This window comes from Rhinatrema bivittatum, chromosome 3, assembly GCF_901001135.1.
Source record: "Rhinatrema bivittatum chromosome 3, aRhiBiv1.1, whole genome shotgun sequence".
Classification (NCBI taxonomy): Eukaryota; Metazoa; Chordata; class Amphibia; order Gymnophiona; family Rhinatrematidae; genus Rhinatrema; species Rhinatrema bivittatum.
In genome coordinates this window covers 550,977,801-550,995,774 of record NC_042617.1, presented here as the reverse complement: position 1 = coordinate 550,995,774, position 17,974 = coordinate 550,977,801, and the positions used below count along the sequence as shown (strand labels likewise).

Genomic DNA, 17,974 nt, shown 5'->3' with positions numbered 1-17,974 from the left:
ACCTTTAAAAATGAGTTGGAAGTTAACACCTGTCCCTTTATCATCCAATCTGCTATTTATACAAAATAAAATTAAACAGGTTTTGGGAAAGTTGCACTTTTAAACTCTATTAAATCAAATAAAATGAGAACAGCAGCCTTTATTTTCTCACCTGGTCAGCTCTATCAGGCAGTGCTGAAGTTTGCAATAAATTGGCATCGCTGCCAGCAGCTGAAAAGCTGAAGTGGCTGATCAGATGCCAGAAGAAAGGAGACATCTTAAAACATGAAGGAAAAGAAACAGCAAACCTTGCCTTTTAGCAACTAGATGTGTCTAAAAGAGTCTTTTCTCAAAATGTGAGTGACCTTTTGTTCTAGTATTGGAATCATCCAGAATTCGGTTTCTACAAATGCATTTTAATCTGACATTAAAACAAAAGTTTTAAATAAGGGCTTGATTGTTTTGTACTTTTTCAGAAATATTTAAGGCACTACTGTAATATGGCAGCTCCAGTTGTATTTAATCCACAATAGATCACGGATGGGTTTTTGGCTCATGGGATTGTCCTGTGAATCACTGTACTCACCCCAGACCCCACTGGCCTCTTTCCATGGCACGGTTGCCGCCAACAAGGGAGCGCTGCTGAATGCTGCATGCCATGTCTGAACGCCACCATCTTCCTGCTTGTCCCGAGGCCCCCTTACACGCATGTACACAGCGCATAGAAACTTAAAGTTCCCGCAGCAGGAAGAGCCCCTGCAATGCCCTGTGATGACATCACTAGCTTTCCCTATATAAGGCTTCCAAAGACTATTCCAATACGACTCAGCAACGGGTCTCCTGCCCAGTGCAGTGCATGTTCCTCCTGTGTTCAGCATTCTCTGTTCCTATGTTCCAGTGTTCCTCATCCAGCCTCGCCTTGCCCAGCCTTGCCTTACAGGGTCGGCACATCTCATTAGGCAAACAAGGCGGTTGCCTAGGGTGCCAATCATTAGGGGGTGCCAAAAAGCAGCCATGTGGGGCTGAAAGCAGAGCCTATCTCGCTTGCGGCAAAGAGGAGTAGAGATTCAGCTGGCTGTAAGCTGCGCCCAACCTACTCACGGCACAGAGAAGCACACAGTTGGCGGGCGCAAATGAGGTAGAGGTCAGGAGTGAGACCAGGGGGAGGGGTGGGCTCAAGGCAGAAGGTTCACCTAGGGTGCTTAATACCCTTGCACTGGCCCTGTTGCCTTTTCCAGCATGTCTCGTCCAGCCTCGTCACCTTTTCCCAATCTCGTCCAGTGTCTCTTCATGTGTTTTCATTCACCTCAGCCTGATCTTCTGGTACTCATCTCTTGCCTTGGACCTGACCATGCTTGTCTGCTGCCTGGACCTGACCTCTTGCATTGGACCTGACCATGCTTGCCTGATGCCTGGACTTGACTCTTTCATTGGACCTAACTACGCTTGTCTGCCACCTGCCCCAACCCGTGGCCTGTTCCCAGGATCTCATGTCTGCTGCCTGTCTTGACTCTGGCATGCCCTTGGACTCTCTCTCACTACCATCCTAGAGATCCACCTAAGTCTGGCCAGCCACAAGAACTCAAGTGCTCAACCATTTAGGGAAGGTGGCTGGTATAGGTGAAGCTCCACTCTGTCCCCCTTCAGGGTCTGTTTGCTAGTTGTCAGCGTTGGCCTCGTAGGTTCTCCTACAAAGTGGCGTCAAAAATGGCACAGCACTAAAGGCTCACTCCCACACTACAGTTAGGAGCAGCAGTAAATCTAAATGGCTAACAAGGTGCCACGCACTGCGGCCTCCGGTTTTAAAATGCATATTTACTCTTGTGACTGTTGGCCCTGCCCCTGAATGCCCATGCCCCACCCCTTCTCTTACCCCCTTTTTTGTAGCTCACGCATATACACACATAATTAACAGCTTTTAAAATCTGTGTTGCTCACGCGCAGCCCAGATACATAAACAGGCCTTTTGGCGCGAGCAATGCTTTTAAAATTCGGCCAAGTGTTAGTATGTCCTACATGATAATTATCATATTCATTATCAATAAACATGTTTGTCTCCAGTTGCTTTGTTTGTCTCTAACTTAGAACTTGATTTACTAAGGCTTTTCTCCCATTTTGTATCTCTGAGGAAAAAAAAAACTTAGTAAATAGGTCCTTTAATTCTCTTCAAAATTACTCATATAGTCAAAGAAAATGGAATATTTTTATGGGAGATGTATTTCTGAAGTGCTTGCATATTTTTGTGCATTTACTTTATGGATAGATACAGCAGGAAATTTTCAAAAGTATTTATGTACATAAGAGATGGTTTTACACTTGTAAATGGACTTTTTGAAAATTATGCTGGGTTTATGCGTGTAAAAGTGTTCACGGAAACGATTGTGCATGCATTTTTATGTGTACTTGGAAGAGGCATTCCTGGGGTAGAGCTGGAAGGAGAAACCTGTATGTGCGCGCATACCTCCGATTTTATTTATTTATTTATCGAGTTTTATATACCGTCGTTCGGTTTCACCTTGACAACGGTTTACAAAATTACGATGATTAACAAGGTTTCCATAAAAGGTTCAAATGATTGTTAACATAAAGAAATCAATTTGCAAAATTATTTTGTTAGTTAGTCTTTATGTGCACTAATGTATTCACACACATTTGCACTTCTTCCAAAGCAGATGCGAATGAGTGCATGAATGCCATGCAGGTTTTTGCATACACCCGTTAATTTTCAAAGTGGACTTGTGAGAATAAGTCTGTTTTGAAAATTAGGACTGAAGTCCATATGTATTTTCTGCCCATGGACTTCAGTCCTTTATGGGCTACTATAAAATTCCCCACATGATGAGCATTCTCTTCAGCATGAAATATGTATTTGCTTTCATATACATATACTATAAATAAATCAATTTGTATTATAATTTAAACGTTCATGAGTAACAAGTAACTTGAAAATTGTATCTGATTAAGACAGCACAAATGATCTTAATTACCATAAATCAACATGGCATGTAATAAAGTGCCAACTTCAGTTATCATCAGTTAATATAGAAATAAGACATGTTACTATTATATGTTGGAACCTTACGATTGATATATCTACAAAATAATAAATACAAAAAGAAAATGCTTACAAAGTAGATAAAGTTCTTTATGGGTCTATTTTCAACATGCCTGAGAGACTGAAATGAATTATCAGATTTTGGTACCCTATATTTAGGGGAATTTTCAGCTATATCCCGGTGACTAGGATTTCAATTAAAAATTCTCATAAATGTAGAGTCCTAAAACCTAGACACCTATATTTAGGGCACTCAGCTTTAGACTTCTAAATCTGGCTAAGATCTCTTTTTTAAAGAACTCCTACAATGATCCGTCTTCCTTCCCTTCCATCCCATCTAGAAACACAAGTAGTTCCTTCATCTCCTCTCCCACCCATCCAAATCTAAAAAAGTGGTTTTCCAATCTCCCAATGCCACTCCTACCTGACCTATCTTAAATCAAAATTGCCCCAGAAAGCCCTCGACCTTCCCTCCATTGTCAAGATCATGCCACAGAGCCAAGCTGGCAGAAGTGTTCACTTTTACTTGTTCTGGCATCCGGTGTTGCTCTGGCAATGTGTCAGATCGGCATTAGACACTAGGCTGGTAGGAGGTAAGAGTGAGTCCTCCTGCCAGCTCAACTTGAGGAATATTTGGGAAGGAGGTGGAGGGCTGTCTCTGAACAACTTTTATTTAAAGTCAGATAGGTGAGAAGGGGATGGGTGAACTGGCAAACTATTTTTGTAAGGATCAGGCAGTTAAAAAATGGGATTGTGAATCTATTTTTGATGGTTTGGGTCTTTTGGAGATCGGGTAAGAGGGAGGGTAGAATGTGGGCTCCTGGTACCTAAATTCTCTCCCCTGATATAAATTTGTGCCTGGGGCTGCTCACATTTTAGGAAACTTAATTGAGGGGCTTAACTTTAGTCAGTTTTCAGAGGTCCCACTGTTGGTAGAGGAACAGACAAGTGACACAGTGGGTTGAAGATTTTTTTGTTTTTTAAGAAATTTTCAAAATGTTTACCTAACATTGGTATTCATTAGTCCTAAGTAATTTAAAGCAAGAGGTTCGTAGAGCTGAACAAAAGTGGTTTAAAAGCAAGGGAGATAACACTCTTGCTAGTTACCACGGGGGGGTGGCAGCGAGATCCGGGGAACCAGCAGCGGCAGCATGTTCGATCGCGCAGGCAGGTAGGTGGCAAAGTAAAGATGGCCGCCTGCACGGGAAAATCGTGCAATTGGCCGCTGAAGACGTGACGTCACACCCCGTGACGCCAAACGTCGTCACGTCACGTCTTCAGCGGCCAATTGCACGATTTTCCCGTGCAGGCGGCCATCTTTACTTTGCCACCTACCTGCCTGCGCGATCGAACATGCTGCCGCTGCTGGCTCCCTGGATCTCGCTGCCACCCCCGGACCCCGCCGCTCCCGGATCCTGCTGCCCCCCCCCCCCCCCCCCCCGCTGCCGCTGCCCCGGACCCCCCGGACCCCGCTGCTGCCTACCCGCCGCTCCCGGATCCTGCTGCCGCCCACCCCCCCCCCGCTGCCGACCCGCCCGTGCGATTTTGGCGATTTTGGAAGGGAGAAGGGACTACCGGATGCCGCTGATGGCTGCCCGCCGCCCACCGGCCGCCTGGACCCACGGCCCTCCGACAGGTATTTAAAATTGTTTTATTTTTTTATATAACACACAGGTTTTTTGTTTTTTACACTTTTTACACTTACCATAGCAGGCCCGAGCCTTGCTACTTTTTCGTTTGTTTTTTTTTGCCCTGGTCCCGTCCGGTCTCCTGCAGCCCCGTCCGGTCCGGACGGGGCTGCAGGAGACCGGACGGGACCAGGGCGGGTAAGCAATGTTTTTACCCTACACTACACTACACTAACTCCTACTAGGGGGAGGCGGTAAACTAGCAGCGGTAAACTAGCAGCGGGTTACGGAGGAGATAATATCAGCGCCCGTTACAGTATCGCAGGGGAATAGCTAATTCCTTCATTATACAGCTTTTTCGTTCATTTACATGCCGGGTGCGGAAAGGGTTATGCGTCTGTTTTCAGAAGCGATACGGACGCGTGAAACTGGACACTGTATCGCCGAACTGCCTTGCGCGCCCGAATTGTGCGCTACGAGCACGTTACAGACGGGCAATCCTCGAGCGGACGATACTGGATCGAGCTGAAAGTTGGCAGCATATAGAGAGGCTATTGATCAGATTAAATGCAATTGTTATTCTACCCACACTGCGGCGGCTGCATCCTGACCACAAGAACTATATCAAATAGTTTGTAGAATTTCAGCTATTCATCTGCTTAATTCCACAGTATCTCCCACTGTAATTTGTGAAACGCTTGCGTCATTCTTCAATGATAAAATTACTACGGTTGTGCATTCATTTAATGACAATCCATCTAATGTGATTGCAGGTCTATCTCCATGCATACCGAAGTGGTGTGACTTTACTGTGGCCAACAATTTATAAATTTGTTCCATCCTGAACAACCTAAAGAACAGTTTCCTTGTGTTCAATTCATGTTCTACAGCCCTTATTAAGATCATATGTGAGGAAGTGAACCTATATATCAGAAGGCCTATTAATGCTTACATAGCTGAAGGTAAATTCCTTAGTCAACTAAAGACTGCAACAGTTCATCTGTTAATGAAAAATATAAATAGGGACTCAAAGGACTCTTCAGATATTTGCCCACTGTCAACCTTGCCCTTGCTGGCATAAATCATTGAAAAGGTAGTTTTCACCCAACTTCAGGGCCCCCTTGTTGACAACAAATTATTGGAAAGTTCCCAATTTGGGTTTTGCTCATTACACAGTACAGAGTCCCTTCTCTTATCTGGCTTTGATAGTATTATCCAATGCTTTGACAGGGAGTCCAATATGTATTGGTTCTGCTGGATATATCATTCTAAGCCATATAATTCTGCTAGATCAGTAAATCTCTGGCTATAGATGCTATTGTTCTTTCTTGGTTTTCATCTTTCTTGACAAACTGTTCTTACAGGGTACAACTGGATGGGCCTTCTCTAAATTATGCCCACTAGCCACTGGGGTTCCTCAAGGCTCCTCCCTATCACCTGTACTGTTCAATATCTATCTTATTCCTCTCTGTTCTCTTCTTTCCATGGTGGGTGTAACTTTCAAACTCTATGCAGATGATATCCCATTCTTTTTCCCGATTACGACATTAATCAGGCTCTGGAAAAGGTATCTTTGTGTTTAGCTAAGATCAAAGAGTGGTTACCCAACAATAAGTTGATGTTAAGCATAGGAAAGACAGAAATTATGCTGCTCTCCCATTCAGGAGTAGATGCTACCCCCCTTTAATCTAACATTCAAGGGAGTTTCCATACCTGTTAAGAACTCAGTTTGGGATTTAGTGATACAGATGGACTCATCATTATTTATAACCACATTTTAACAAACTTGCACAGTCTTGTTATTATAAGTTGTGCCTTCTCTCTTCTTTGAAGTCTTTCTTAGATTTTTCAGCTTTCCAACTGGTGACCAGTCATTAATCTTACCAGCTTTAGATTATTGTATTGTTCTTTTCCTAGGGCTTCCTACATCATATCTGAAGGCTTTGCAGTATATACAAAATTCGGCCACCTGTTTAATCCAGAGCACTGTGCTACAGGACCATATATCTCCAATGTTGTATAAATTGCATTGGCTCCCAGTTTACTAGAGGATTAAATTTAAAAGTCCTTACATTAATCTTTAAGATGCAACATAATATGCTTCCTCTGTGCTCTGTCCTCTATCCAAAAATACCACTCCAAAAGATTGCATTGCTCATCAACACAAAATCTCTTTGTCTCAGCTAAGAGTCTAGCTAGCGCTGGGGGACCCCCACGGAAGCAGTCCAGGCCATCAGGGCAAGACAGAGCAGCTCTTCTTCCTGTACCAACCACAGGTTGAGCCCTTGGATTTTGGTGGCCGGAATAACTTAGGCTGTGGCTGGAGTTGAGATTCAGGCTGTGCAGGACTAGAGACTGAGACAAGACTAGAATCTGAGGCAAGGACTGGATACAAGGACAAGACTAGACCAGACAAGAAGGACAAAGACAGGACTGCCAGAACAGAGAACAAGGAACAGATGCCCGAAGCCATTAGGCTAGGTAGAGGGCCTGAAAAGACCACAAGGCAAAACTAAACAGAAGGCCTGAGAGACCACAAGGAAATACACAGAAGAAAGGGGCTGAGCAGGTTGCTGAGTAGACTTGATGACAAGGCATTGGACTTTGCAAGAAGCAGGGTTAATTAGGCTGGGCCCTTCTGAGCCATGGGACCACAGAAACTCTTAATAGAGCGAGAGAAGATGTAGCTCCAAGGGGACCTTTGGTGGCAGGGAGGCTGCATAACAGGCAAGATCATAACACTCTTAAATATTCCTTTGGTAAGAGAGATATGGCTAACAGAATCAAGGAACTATATGTTCAGAATTGCTGGGCCATTTATGTGGAATAGTCTACTAGAAGAAATTAAGGCAGAAGAAGACTACCTGAGGTTTAGGAAGTCTCTTAAAACACGTCTTTTCTCTAGTGCCTTTATTAATGAGTTGCCCTAGTGGTTGTGGGGCTGAGTCTGGACCTTCTTAAGGAAGGTGATTATCGGAAGCATGGATTGGATGTGTGTTTTATGTTAATTATGTCAGTCTAATGACCTTTATTGTATTTTGTGTTACAATTGTGTATGTATTCTTGTGATTCACCAAGATTTCTGGATTGTCAGAATACAAATGTGTTTTTTTTTAAATAAAAAATAAATCATACAATCTCATTTTGTTTTTTAAAGCTCTGTCACCGTACACCAGTTTCCAAACTAAATAATCTTATTGCTTGATAACTGATGACATCATTCTTTGCTTAAAGCCTGAAAACCTGTCTGGAAACAAACAATGCATGCTATCAGCTATGCAAAAGCTTGCTCCATTGCGATAGTACAAGTCTTCAGTTTTAGTGCTCTTTTCTATATAGGGAAGAACGAATGATGACGGGTAGGGTATGGCTTGTAAATATAGCACTGGTAGTGATTATAGGAGCCATATTCCCTGCTGTGGCTTAGTGCCACTGTTCCTCTCCCCTTCAACACAGCACATTGTATTTCTACATATCTGACGATAAAATGGTAAATGTGATGATGGACAGCAAACAGAAAGCAGATAGGTATCAAGATGGAGACATACTCAGAGGCAGTCCTATCATTAGGCAGGGTGAGGTGGCTGCCTCAGTAGGCAAAAAAAACAGCCCCCCTACCAAAACATTCCTGCTGCGGCCACCTCTCCCTGCACGCCTAACAGACCCAAGACACTGGCTCCACGGTTTTCTTGATGTGCCCACGGGGTTCCTATCCCTCGTGTGCAGAAGATAACACCCATGGCAACAGCATGCCTCTGACATGCTCACGGGGTTTCCATCCCCTGCAAGCACAAGAAAAGGCCTGCAATGATGTGCCTGTGGGTTTCCCATCCCCCATGGGCACAAGAAATGGCCCTTGGCATCAGCACGGTTTTTAATATTTGCCGGGGGCGGGGTGGGGGGGGGGGTCCCATCCTCTTTGGGGAGGAAGAAGAGATTTCCTAATGAGTGTGTGGGAGGCATAGCAAAGAAGGAAAGGGAAGGAGGGGTGTTAGTGAGTTCACCCCCCCTTCCTAACTTTCCTCTCACTAAAGGGAAGTAAAGGGAGGTGGGAGGGAAGGAAGTGAGAAGGAATGGAATGAAAGGAAAGGGTGAGAGGAAAGTAAAGGGTTTGGAGTGAGAGGGAAGTGGTTGAAAAAGGAGGGAAAGAAGGAAAGGAAAAAGTGAAAAGGAAGGGATTGAGAAGGAAGGGAAGAAAAAGGAAGGGGAGAGTCAGAGAATAGGGATAAGAAGGGAGAGATGGAGGGAAGGGGATGAGTGAGTGAGAAGGAAGGGAAGGAGAATGAATGGGGTAAGAGTGAAGTTGGGGAGTGTAGAAAAGGGGGAAAAGGTAGAGAAGGACCAAGAACATATGGTAGGGTGTGAATGGGAGAGTGCACAGCCAGTAGAACTAGGCTGCTGCCTAGACCACAAAGTGTTTTTTTTTTTGGGGGGGGGGGGTACGTAGTGGCAGAACTGCAACATTGTGTCATGTGGGTCTGCATGGTTGGGAAGGAGGAGACACAACTGCTGCAGCCAGAAGAAGCAGCATTGGCCTGTGTGTCCAGAAGAAAGGAACAGGAGCAGTATCGGCCCATTCCCCCAAGAGGGAAGAGGAGTAGTCCCGTCAGCAGCATGGACTGAAGGTGAAGGCTGCTGCAGCTCCTGCATTCTGGAGGGGGGAGAAAAGAGAGAGTGTGTGTGTGTATATGTGTGTTTGTGTGTGTGAGAGAAAATGTGCATGTGCGTTATTGTGTGTATATATATGTGTCTGCTTTTTAAAATATTTTATTGATTTTTGGGAACTTTTTAAACATTTGTATATGAATTTAATTATAAAATGTTCTATTTGTTAGCTGTTTAGAAATATTATTTTTCTTGGTATGTTTTAATATTATGATTTATATTTCTTGATAGTATTGTTTGATGTTTTATGAGGAATGGTGATGTTTTTGTTTTTCTATTGTTGCACTGCATACAGAATCTGGCTTGTTGCAGTTTTCAATCCAATTTTTGTCTGCACATTTCTATTTATTCTTTACGATCTTTGTATTCTGTATTTGGTAAGGGTCTGTCTGTGTTCTGTGTGTGTGACTGAGATGAGTTATTTTGCTAGTGTGTCATTTGTAAGGATCTATAGCAGTCTGGCTTGTTTTGTTTTCCTAATAGGAGCTCTATTGCTGTGTTAGGGCCTGGTGAATTATTACTGTTTGAATGCTGGCAATTAATGCTGTTTAGGTATGGGAGATTTTCTCTATTGTAATTGTGAATTAGCTTACTCATGGCTTTCAGCAGGCCAATTTTATGCCTAATGCACTTTAAAATAGACCTAATGCCATATAAGAACATAAGAACATAAGAAATTGCCATGCTGGGTCAGACCAAGGGTCTTTTTGTTTTTTTGCAGGGTGTTCTGTTTGGCACTAATATACATGTTATAAGTGATATTTTTATTGCAAAAGATTAAATGTCCTTTTTTATGTAAAATCTGTTATAAATGCATAATTTTTACTTGTGCTGGAGAGGGTACATTAGGTAGGCACTTAGGGCACCCAATACCCTTGCATCGGCCTGGAGAGAGTGCATCAAGCATAGACCCATACCATTCACCTATCTTCCACTTCTCCAGGGGGCAAATGCTGGGGAAGTGTGGGAGGCAAATGGTAGAGTTCCTGGGAGAATGACAGGATTTCAAGTTTCCTAGAAATATTATTGTGAACTCTAACCCTGGGTCCCCCTTTCCCTTGTATTTCAAATAACCAAAAGGGCTAGACTTCAAGGAGGAACTTTCCACCCTTGTCTCTTTTCCCTAGATTCATCAAAATGCTATAATTTCAGAGAGAGAGAGAGAGAAACTCTTTATAAGGCCTTCATAGTAGTCAGCTATTTATCTCACTCTAGGAGGGCCAGCTAATCACTTGAGGTGAGATTGAGAACATAGTACAAATCTCATCTTTGTGAGACTTTCCTCACTCCAAATGACAGCAAATCTTCACTGAGGTGTACTGTGCTGTTCGTACCTCTCACTCTGCATGTAAAACTGGCCCCAAAACCCGAAACCACCACCAAAACTTCACCTTGAGTTATTAGCTGGCCCTCCTAGAGCAATATAAATAGTTGACTATTGTGAAGACCTCCCTAGAGGCTCGCTCTCTCTCTCTCTACACTATACTCTCCCTCTTCCTCTCCTCAAGCCCAGGATTGGCCAAAATGTAATTTGCAATCTGTATCACAAACTGCATTATGGCCATTTCAGGCATATCACACAGCTTAATGCCAGGAAAAAAAGTGTAATTATTTCCAGCATTAAAAACATGTGATAGCATGCATTACACTATCACACAGTGCAATAATGCCCCTCATTTTCATTAATCCCACCCAAACCCCCTCCCAATCCTGCCCCTTTGAAAAATGTACATTTGCGCCATGTGCTACCGCGACTATCACATGTGTTATGGCATTATCACAGGCGTTAATGCCATAACACATTTTGATGAATGACCCTATTTGTTTCTTACTGATTTGACCTCTGCCATGCCTCCAGCTGCCCCTGCATGTACTGCAAGGTACCACTGGTACTATTTTTGCAGAGCTTTTGTAAAAGTACAAAGAAGAGCTGCCCAATTGAAGAAGGAGTTAGAAGGCTAACAATATAAGGAAATGAGTGCTTATATTCTCTGAAATTAAAGAGAAATGCATAGTGACATGCTAGGCACCTTTTTCAAATAAGGAACAGATATAGGGGGAAATGTTACAGAATCAATGCATTATTAGGGTGCCTGGTAAAATGAAGAGTTATGGTGTGATGTTCCGGTTTGATTACTTAATTTAAAAAGCTGATACATTTGTACACAAGATTATTATCATGGGGTAAGTAGACCACAAGAGGCATTCATGTACGCTAATAACAATCCAGAAGAGAGACAAGAAAGGAATACAATTTACTTTATGAGGAAAGCAATTTCCTATTTGATAATTTTAACTAAAACAAAAATCATTTATGTTTCTCTTTTTTTCTTGTTACTTCCAGGGAGCTGCTGTTATCTATGGCTCTTGGGCAGGTCCTGTCTCTTCTTATTTGTGGTATCAGCCTTACCAGCAAATACTTATCAGTGGATTTTCAGGCTAACACACCTCTCTTTCAAGGTTTCCTCAATTATATCCTTCTATTCTTGGTTTACACCACTACACTGGCTGTGAGACAAGGTAAGCAATATGAACTTCAAGACAGTTGTGAAAATATCTGTTTTATTCACCAGAAATTATTTGTGTTCTATATTAGGAAATGGAAGGATTCTACCAAGTAATCTTCTGTCATTTTCAGTGGGTATTAACAGGTGACCTCAACATTTTGGTGTTGATGTGGAGATTTAAAAATGAAGTAAAGTATTAAAAGATGCATTTTATTTGATTTTTTTAAATGTCATGTTTTAATAGCAAAAGTGCGCTTGGTAGTGAGATTAAGCCTAATAAGTTGCTCTTGCCTATTCATTAGAGGACCTCAATTTCAACTGGAAATATTATATTGTGGGATAGGTAATTAATTATCTAATGAAAAAAGATAGTACCCATTCCAGTTGGCATTAAAGGTCAATTACTGGGTACAGGTGAGAGAGTTCAGGAGCCAGGGGTAAATATGGAACTGCACTGTGCTGAGCCATATTTTAGTAGTCAAATTTAGTAGAATAAAATTAGAGATTGGAATGTTTCTGCCAGCTAATCAAGGGCCTCATTTTCTAAAGTATCGCAGGCCTGCGATACTTTAGAAAATCACGCTAACGGGGGGGCAGGGGCCGAAGCAAGGGAGCGGTCCGGCAGCGATGGCACCGCCGCAGTGCGATCGCTGCGGGCATCGCGCCCAATAACTACACCATAGAAGGTGTAGTTATTGGGCGCGAAATAGAGAGCGAAAAGGGCCTTACCTTTCCGCTGTGCGCGCCGTCCTCGCGGAGTCGGCCCCAGTGACGCCTCCTCCTCTTCCGGGGCCGACTCCGCCCCGATTTCAGTAGTGCAGGCCTGCACTACTTTCGCTAGCTTTGGAAAATGAGGCCCCAAATGTGGGATCTGATGAGCACTTCTACAACAGCTACTATATATTTAGAGACCTTCGTTTTCAGGTTTTATTTTATTTTTCCTGGAAATTTATTAGTGTTTATTACAGCAAGAACAAAAATGGGACATAGCAGTGGGAAAAAAAATAATACATCATTTTTCTGAGTAATTATTTTTGTTCTTCTTGCAATAAACACTGATAATTCCCATAAGAAATAAAATAAAAACTGAAAATGAAGATCCCAATATATATTTACTTTCAAATTAAGTTTTATAGTCCCTTTAGAACCAGATTCTACCTCAATTATTGCCCTCATCATCCCTTAAGAGGGCAGTTTTCAGAAATTGCAGAGCATATAACTTAGTCTTAGATTTATCAAAATGCTATAAATATGCAGAAATAGCACCCAAGATAAAAAAAAAAAGGGGCATGTTTAGGCTAATTACCCTGCATTGCATAGGCAATTTCCACAAGTCACAATAAACTTTTGCTTCACATGTATGAGAGAGAGCACACCTCTGTGTAGGGTCAGTCTGATACTCTCTATATAGGTACCACTAGAGGGGCACTTTGAATCGGGGTGATTTTTGGGAAGTGGGGGGCAGGATTTAGGGGGGTGATGTTATAGAAGCATTCTGAGGTGTTCATAATAAAATTGATACCACTAAAAATTTGTAGTCATTATAATGGATGGAAAGTATAACTAGAGGAGTTAATTTGTGATATCAGTTTTACTATGAACACCTCAGAATGTTTCTGTAACATCACCCCCCTAAACCCCGCCGCCCCCGTCCCACTTTCCAAAACCGACCCCAATTCAAAGTGCCTCTCTAGTAGTACCTATATAGAGAGTATCAGACTGACCCTGCACAGAGGTTCTCTCGCTCTCTCTCTCTCTCTCTCTCTCTCTCCCTTCCCCTCCCTCCAGTTAAATATAACTGGCTCACCTTAGGATTCTGGATGAAATTCTGTCATTGCCAGTAGGAAGAGAGGAAAGAAGAGACATTTTGGAAGAAATGGAGTCCCCTTGAAAGTATGTAATGGGAAAGAAGTTGGGAGGGTCCTTAGGGGCCTGTTTATTCAAGCATTTGAAGACATAACAGAATGTTTTAGAGGTTCATATTTAGCCGCTGAGTGGCTAGATAAGTTAGTCAGATACACCTATCCGGCTAACTTAACCAGGATATTCATTGGCATGGCAGCACCACTGAATATACCCAACTATCTTAAAAGTTAGCCAGATAGGTATATCTGGCTAACATTAGACCTGCCAACAGCATGGCCTCTTCATCCCGGAATGCCTTCCGCCGGCCCCAGGAACACCCCCAACATATCTGGTTAAATTCTAGACTGATAAAAAGTTATCCAACTAGAATTTAGCTGGATAGGCCACCAAATATCACGGCTAAGCCATTTAGATGGATAAATTTCAGTTATCTATTTAAATGGCTATTGAATATCTACCCCTTACATTTTATCCTGTTTTCTATTGGGAGCCAGTAAAGTTGATGTAGAATACATATGATATGATCAGTTGCTTTGCACCTACCAAAAAACTTGTGGCAGTACTTTGTAAGAACTGGAGATGCTTTCAACTGTTTTATGAGATGCCATTATATAAGGAATTGCTGCAATTGATTCAGTTGGATTACAATAGCAAGATTGTGTTTGTCCAGAAAATTATGTAGTTGATGGATGTGATGCAGATACATGAAGGAGAACCTTATTACTTTTGAAATGTGAGTTTCCTTTCTGAGGTTTTGATCGCATTGAATTCCTAGGCTTCATAATGACTCCTTAGGATGTAAAGCATACCTACTACTGAGGGAAGCAATTGTAGGGGTTGAACTTGGTGACTAAGCCAGAGGAGTTCCAATTTAGAGGGTTTTAATCTGAGTTTGTGTTTTCTAAGCCATTGGGCTACTGCTGTAAAACAGTTATTGAGAATGGTATTGCATGACATTTGGTCAGATCCCATTTTGATGCAGAGTTGGATGTGAACCGGTATGATGTCCCCACTAATACCGGTATATAAAAGTTTCTAAATAAAATAAATAAATGTCATCTGCAAATAAGTGGCACTTGAAATTGGACTGGATAAAGTTGCAGATAGGACTCATGAAAATGTTGAAAAATATCAGGAAGACTGAGTCCTAAGATACTCCAGGGCAGGACAGTTTGTTGACCCACAAGGAATTATTCAAACCACTTTAGGGTAGTGCCATTCACACAGATGCCCTTTAGCCATTGGATCAGGAGATGGTGATCTAATAAGGATCTATGTATTCAGTTATTTGCTATACTGTAACTTTTTTCTTCCGATTTCTCTTCCTCCTCTTCCCTTTCATTTTATGTAAACTGATTTCATATCCATATGAACATCGGTATATCAAAATGTTTAAATAAATAAATAAATAAATAAATAAATAGTACTGAAGGCAGCTGAGAGATCAAGTAGGACAGTGAGGGAGTCACAACCTTGATTCGCATGGATACTGTTCATGGTGGCCAATAGGACTGATTCTGTTCCACAGCCTTTCCTGAACCCTGATTGGTATTGGTGTAGGATATTGCACTCCTCTGTGAAATCTGAGTTGGTGGTAAATTAATTTTTCACCACCTAGAATAAGAAGGGGTGACTAGGGACTGGGCGATAGTTGTCAATAATTTTAGGATCAGTGCCAGGTTTTTCTAGAATGGAATTGATAACAGCCTGTTTGAGTGAACTGGGTCGTTAGCCTTGGGTTACAAAGGCATTTACTATCAGGGTGATCCAGTACCGAGTGGTAGGAAGAGCTGTGTTAGTGCCTACGGCACCCGCGGTTACCGCCCGCACAGTGCAGCTCACCTACCGCTTGATCCTGAAGCCTAATTATATGTAAATGTAAGCCGCGTCCGAAAAGCCTTAGTCCCGCGCAACCCAGGATACTGGATAGAGTGCCTATACAGGATCCTGGGTGCGCGGGCCTAAGGCTTCACGCCACGCTGGTATCTGTCATTTCAAATGTCATTTGAAATGACAGATACCAGGAAGTCTGGTCCGATCGGATGCAAAAATAAGTTGCTTCGCCGCTGTCATCTCTCTCCTCTCCTCCCGAAGCAGGCCTTGCTCCAGGAGGTGGAGAGAGAGATGACAGTGGCGAAGCAACTTACTTTTCCATCTGATCTGACCCGACAGCGCTTCTCCCCCCCTCCCGGAGCAAGGCCTGCTTCGGGAGGAGGGGAGAGAGATGACAGCGGCGAAGCTTTCCCCCAGCCTGGACCCGACCCGGACCCCCAACCCGGACCCGACCGGACCCGACCTGACCGCTGTCAGTCTGTTCTCCCTCCTCCTGGAGCAAGGCTGCTTTCGTGCCCTGCTCCGGGAGGGGGGAGAAGAGGTGACAGCGGCGAAGCAAAAAAAAAAGGGGAGCAAATTTTGTTTTTTTTCAAAAGCGACTTACTTTTGGGATCTGTCAAGATCCCAAAAGTAAGTCGCTTTTGGACGCCGGCAAAACTTATCTTTTTTGCAGCCATCAGCCATCAGCAGGAACACGATCTGGCTCCCGTAGCTCCTCCCAACAAGATGGCCGCCTGCACGGGGAAAGCGTACAATTGGCCGCTGAAGACGTGACGTCACGACATCACGTCTTGAGCGGCCAATTGCACGCTTTCCCCGTGCAGGCGGCCATTGTCTTCATCGGGAGGAGCTACGATCGCATGTGTTCCTGATGATGGCTTCAGAAAAGTAAGTTGCTTCATCGTTGCTAGTGTCCCCCCTCCTCCCGGAGCAAGGCGGCTTTTCGCGCCCTGCTCCGAGAGGAGGGGGGACACTGAAAAGTCGCTTTGCCACTTTCTTTGTCGTTGCTTCGCCGCTGTCAGTGTCCCCCCTCCTCTCGGAGCAAGGCGGCTTTTCGCGCCCTGCTCCGAGAGGAGGGGGGACACTGAAAAGTCGCTTCGCCGCTTTCTTCATCGTTGCTTCGCCGCTGTCAGTGTCCCCCCTCCTCTCGGAGCAAGGCGGCTTTTTGCGCCCTGCTCCGAGAGGAGGGGGGACACTGAAATGTCGCTTTGCCGCTTTCTTCGCCGTTGCTTCGCCGCTGTCAGTGTCCCCCCTCCTCCCGGAGCAAGGCGGCTTTTCGCGCCCTGCTCCGAGAGGAGGGGGGACACTGAAATGTCGCTTTGCCGTTGCAGTCTCCGTGGCAGCCCCAGTCCGGACATCGGAGGGGGGCTGCAACTTTTTTACGCTTTTTTTTTTTTTTGGCTTCGGGAGCAGGGGAGAGGACTGGGGCTGCCACGGAGACCGGCACCCATGATCGCGGCCGGGGCAGGCGAGCGGGGGCTGGGGGAAAGCTTTCCACCTACCCTTACCCCTGCCTCTACCGCCTGGGTCAGGGTAGGCGGTAAGTTTCCAGGTTAAACTCGCGACAAAACGGCAGGGAAAGGTAGCGATAGTCGGGGCGCGGGTTACGGGATTGCAGGTGAATAGCTAATTCGCTCGTTTGCATGCAATATCACGCTAATTCGCTCGTTTGCATGCAATATGCATGCCGCGGGCGGAAGGGGTTGCCCAGGGAATTTAGGACGCGGTAGGAGTAGGTTAAAGGGGATTCGGGATCGCAGGAAGGGCTAACGTGGCCGAAAACGAAGTTAAAAACGGCTTAGGAGCAGGGTAAACGCGGCCACACTTTACAGGATAGGCCTGTATATTGTTAGCCAGAGGACTAGGTCATGTTTCAGGTTACAGATGAATCTTAGGGGAATTGGATCTAATAAGCTACAGACATTAGGAATTTGATTTCCTCCCTATTCCTCTCTCTCTGGTGACTTCTTCAAGGAAGAGAAAAGACACACAGCAGACTCCGTCCAGGCAGCATCATTGAGCCACATAGAATGGCACTGCCTAGTGGTGCTTCACCACTGCACTGCTAGGCAGCACCATTAGGCATAAACTCAGCAGGATTGTGTTCTTTTTTTCTGGTGAAGACTGAAGACCCTCTGGGACATTGAGATGAGTTTCTGGAGGGATAAAGAGGTCCCAGGAAGCTAGGATTTTCTTGGGTGATGAGGTGTTTTGTTGGATCAGAATGGGAGGTAGGGCAGCACCAGCTTAGTGTGGGGGTTGTTCAATGGATTAGGGTTCACCCATGGGAGAGTTGCCAATGGTCCAGGACATGGAGTTGTTCAGTAGATTGAGATTTGGAAAGAGGGAGGGAGAGAGGTCTAGTTCTATATAAGAATTTGGTGGGGGGTGAGTTGGGGGGAAGGAAGAATAAATATAGATTTGTACTACCTTGAAAGATG

At 44.0% G+C, this 17,974-nt stretch overlaps 1 protein-coding gene across 1 annotated transcript in view; it reads left to right on the top strand.

The window, feature by feature from the left end:
* Nucleotides 1-17,974, top strand: part of SLC35F1 (solute carrier family 35 member F1) — an 889,467-nt gene that overhangs the window by 339,492 nt on the left and 532,001 nt on the right. The window contains exon 2 of the mRNA XM_029596434.1: nt 11,672-11,847. Within this exon, the coding sequence (XP_029452294.1) occupies nt 11,672-11,847 (176 nt within the window). The remainder of the gene's footprint in view (nt 1-11,671; nt 11,848-17,974) is intronic.